The sequence below is a fragment of the Bison bison genome, unplaced genomic scaffold, assembly GCF_000754665.1.
Source record: "Bison bison bison isolate TAMUID 2011002044 unplaced genomic scaffold, Bison_UMD1.0 scf7180017862692, whole genome shotgun sequence".
Lineage (NCBI taxonomy): Eukaryota > Metazoa > Chordata > Mammalia > Artiodactyla > Bovidae > Bison > Bison bison.
The window spans coordinates 103,594-107,611 of NW_011493264.1; the positions used below are offsets into that span (position 1 = coordinate 103,594).

At 52.7% G+C, this 4,018-nt stretch overlaps 1 protein-coding gene across 1 annotated transcript in view; it reads left to right on the forward strand.

Annotated features, from left to right (window-relative positions):
- The window catches only part of SEPT2 (septin 2), a 23,423-nt gene that overhangs the window by 7,907 nt on the left and 11,498 nt on the right, over positions 1-4,018 (forward strand). Inside the window, exon 3 of the mRNA XM_010832886.1 lies at positions 3,237-3,323. Coding sequence (XP_010831188.1) covers positions 3,237-3,323 — 87 coding nt within the window. The remainder of the gene's footprint in view (positions 1-3,236; positions 3,324-4,018) is intronic.

A 4,018-nucleotide genomic window follows, 5' to 3' on the forward strand; every position in this document is an offset into this window, starting at 1 on the left:
GTGGGCTGCCACTTCCTTCTCCAACACGCTGCTTAGGGATGATTTAACAGAGCGTGTGAAGAGCTACACTGACAGTGTGAAAGCGCTGCTGGGAGGAACTGGGGAGGCTGAGGAGGTGTGGACCCTCAGCCCTGCCCTGCCGTGCTGGGCTCTGCGGGTGTCCACCCTCCCCAGATGCATCCGTAGTCAGTACAGTCCCAGCCAAATTTGCAGCAACTTTTGACAACAGGAATGAGCCATTTGACTCTGAAATGCAATTGTAAATGAGAGGGCCCGGAGCATGACAGAGACCGTCTGGCTTCCAGCAGCATCCGCACAGCGTGCAGGGCAGGCTCAGGTGCTCAGCTCCCAGTGGACACAGCGCCAGGGTCATTTGGCGTGGGGACAGGTTAATCTTTTTCACAAATAGTGCTGTAACAACTGCATGATTGGGAGAAAATGAACTCCAACCTCTCCTTCATACTGAACATCACCTATTCAGTCAAAACGAGTTGTTGACCTAGTTGGAAAGCTATAAAAAGTCTAGACGAAAACAAGTCTAAAACAAAGTCTAAAGAAAACAGCTTTAAAAAGGTTTATGACTTTGGAGTAGCAGATTGCTGAGGACATGAGGAACAGTATCACAAAAGGAGCTGATACATTGTGCTTCATTCAAGATTTGCTTTCCTCAAAGGGCACGGATAAGAAAGTGGGCCGTAGACCGAGAAAGCGCTGGCAGCATGCGTGACACAGGACCCGTGTCTGGAATCTAAAAGACTCCCGCAGGCTCAGCAAGAAGGAAGACAAGGGCCCCGTTGCAGAGTCAAAGGTGTGAACAGACGCTTCACGGGGAATAAGCAGATGGCCAGCGAACGCACGAGGGTGTCGTCTTCTTGGGTCTTCAGGGAAGCGCCCCTAAAACCACAATTGGCTGGTCCCGCACGCCCACCAGACGGCCCGGCTGCTGCGCTGGGCGGGCGGCGGAGCAGCTGGAGCCGCCTCACTGCGGGCGCCGTGCTCAAGCGTGGGCTTTCTTCACAGCCGCGCACTCACAGGTGTGTGCCCGAGAGGACTGATGGCACATTGCAGACTGGGTGAATGCTTGTGTCCGCTTCTCTGGACACACGCAGGCGTCTCTCCACACCACGCGGGTTGTATCCACTCGTGGAACATTGCTTGACGGTGCAGAGAAATGGGCTGCTAGTAGAGGTGGCGGCAACAAGCAGCCTCCAGAGCCAAGCGTGTGCTGTGCGCAAGCCGGACAGCGCAGTGCGTCCTGTGCTTTGCGTTCGGGTGTGTGGGTGGCAATGGATTCATGCTGGCCCACACCTCGTGTGTGTGTCTGGTCTGCCCATCACCAGGTACCTATTACAGAAGCTTCCAGCAGAGGTGGAGATGCTGGTGAACGCAGAGCAGAGCAGGGCTGGGTGTGCTCAGAAATCAGCCCTGGGCGGCCTCGTCTGCTGAGCTAATGACCAGGTTGTGGATGTCACCCAAAAACGATTCCAAGTGAAACAGTCACTTACACCCTAAAAGCTGAGACTCATGATTTAGAATCGGCCGTCTCCACTCAGACGCCTTTGCTGAGTTGTCTTCTGGCCTGGGTCCCCTTTCAGCTGGATTACTCAGAGCCGTCGCCACTCACGTGGTAACAGGGTGGCTTTGTTTGTCCGTCACCTCCCCCGCTGGACTGCAGAGCCACATGGGGCCAGGGACTCGCCGTTGTTTCCCCACATGCACCTGTGCAGGCGCTTGGAGAGGGCTTCATGCATACTGGTCAAGGCCTTTGCACCTGTAGTGAATGGGCGTCACTGGACACTTTATTAAAAGGGTAACTTACCACGAGAGCATGTATTTAGTCATATTCTTACTCTCTCATATTGGGAAAGGTTCAATATGTGATTCTGGTTTTGCCCCTTTAATGTTACTTCGCATCTATGAAAACTGCAGTCTAGTTAAAGTACAGTCCGAATTACATGTCTGCCAATTTCAGATTCAATTTTTTGTTCTTGATATTCCCAGAGGTAATTTTCAAATCAGATGTGTGCTCCTTCCTTGACTGTGCAGGACATAAGAGAGAGGTGGTGGAGCTGAGGTGCCCAGGGGCAGTCAGACCAGCACATGCCCAAGCAGGCCTTAGGTGACGACCTCCAGCAAGGCGATGGCGTCTGTCTGTTCTTCTTTGGAACATACATTTCAGTTTTTTGGTATCCTACATCTTCTTTGAAGTTTCAAATATTCAGAATACGTAGCTAGTGGTTGAAGAGGAGTTTTTTTAATGTTTTTTTATTAAATTTATTTATTTTAATTGGAGGCTACTTTACAGTATTGAAGAGCAGTTTCTAACTCGCTAACTGGTTGAGGGAACATGTGCTGCCTGCTGTGGGGTGTGACACCGCAGAGGAGCGGGAGGCTGCCTGCCCTGCCTGTGGAGGCCGCCAGCGTGGGGTCGAGGCGGGAGGGCGGGGTGCGGGGCTGTGAGGGAAACAGGAAGGGGGAGGGAGCCTGCTCCTGCCTTGCTGGCCGGCCGGTCACGTGACTCGTCACGTGACGGGAGTCTTGGGTGTCCCTGCATCCCCGCCCCACCCCCACAGCTCGGGAAGCTGGGTGCCTTTGACACTGTTGTGTCTGTTCAGCTTTCTGAAATGTGGTAAGTCTAAAAGTTAGCAGAGCCCATACCTAAAAATCTACAGTGCATTCTGTTTATCAAAAAATAAGGAGCCACCTCAAGTCCATTCCACACATTTGGCAAAAGGTCAGATGGAGTTGGGTTTCCCTTGTAGGTCAGTCAGTAAAGAATCTGCCTGCAATGCAGGAGACTCTGGTTTGATTCCGGCATCGGGAAGATCCCCTAGAGAAGGAAATGGCAACCCACCCCAGTATTCTTGTCTGGAAAATCTCATGGACAGAGGAGCCTGGAAGACTACAGTCCGTGGGGGTCACAGGGGTTGGACACGACTTAGCGAGTAAACCACCACATATGGAATTATGGTCTTATGATTTCTCCAGATTTCTCTGGATTCCAACTGAGGCCTTGTTCTGGACAGCAGCCCGAGCATGCAGGCTAGTGACCTCAGAGCCCCTGTTCCCATCAGTGGGACCAGGGGGCTTGTGCCAAATCCATTGTGGTCACACGGGATGCAGAGAAGGATGCTTGTGAGGTGCTTAGTCCAGGGCCAGGCCTCACGTCAGCACTCAGCAGGCTTGACTGTGTTGCGCAGGTAACGCCATGACATCACATTCCTTTTCATTTCAAGGTGAATCGGGGCTCGGAAAATCGACGCTCATCAACAGCCTCTTCTTGACCGACCTCTACCCAGAAAGAGTCATCCCTGGAGCTGCAGGTACGAAGTTCCCACACTGCAGTGACAGCTCAGTGTGGCCGGGACTGCAGCGCGCAGTCAGGATCTTGTGCCTCAGCCAAGCTGTTTGTTTCGTGTGACTCTGGACACAGGACACAGCTGTCGAGTAGGGAAAGGGGTGCTGTACCTGGCGCGCTTGGACGGCCCGTGGCCCGTCTTCCCCACGCTTGATTGCTTGGTTATCTACAGGGTGTAATAGTTCCTGCCTGTATTATATGTTTGATGAGGATCAGTGAAAATGTTTGCTCATGAAAAAACCTGCATACGGAGAAAGTTACTGTGGGCATAGGTATCATCTGACCCCTTTCCCTGGGGTGTGTGTCCAGCACTGACACTGGGCTTCATGAGGCCGCTGAGTGGGCTGCGAATCCATCAGCGTGGGCCCTCAGTCAATCAGTTCAGTCGCTCAGTCGTGTCCAACTCTTTGCGACCCCATGAATTGCAGCATGCCAGGCCTCCCTGTCCATCACCAACTCCCAACGGAGTTCACTCAGTCTCACATCCATTGAGTCGGTGATGCCATCCAGCCATCTCATCCTCTGTCGTCCTCTTCTCCTCCTGCCCCCAATCCGTCCCAGCATTAGAGTCTTTTCCAATGAGTCAGCTCTTCGCATGAGGTGGCCAAAATACTGGAGTTTCAGCTTTAGCATCATTCCTTCCAAAGAATACCCAGGGCT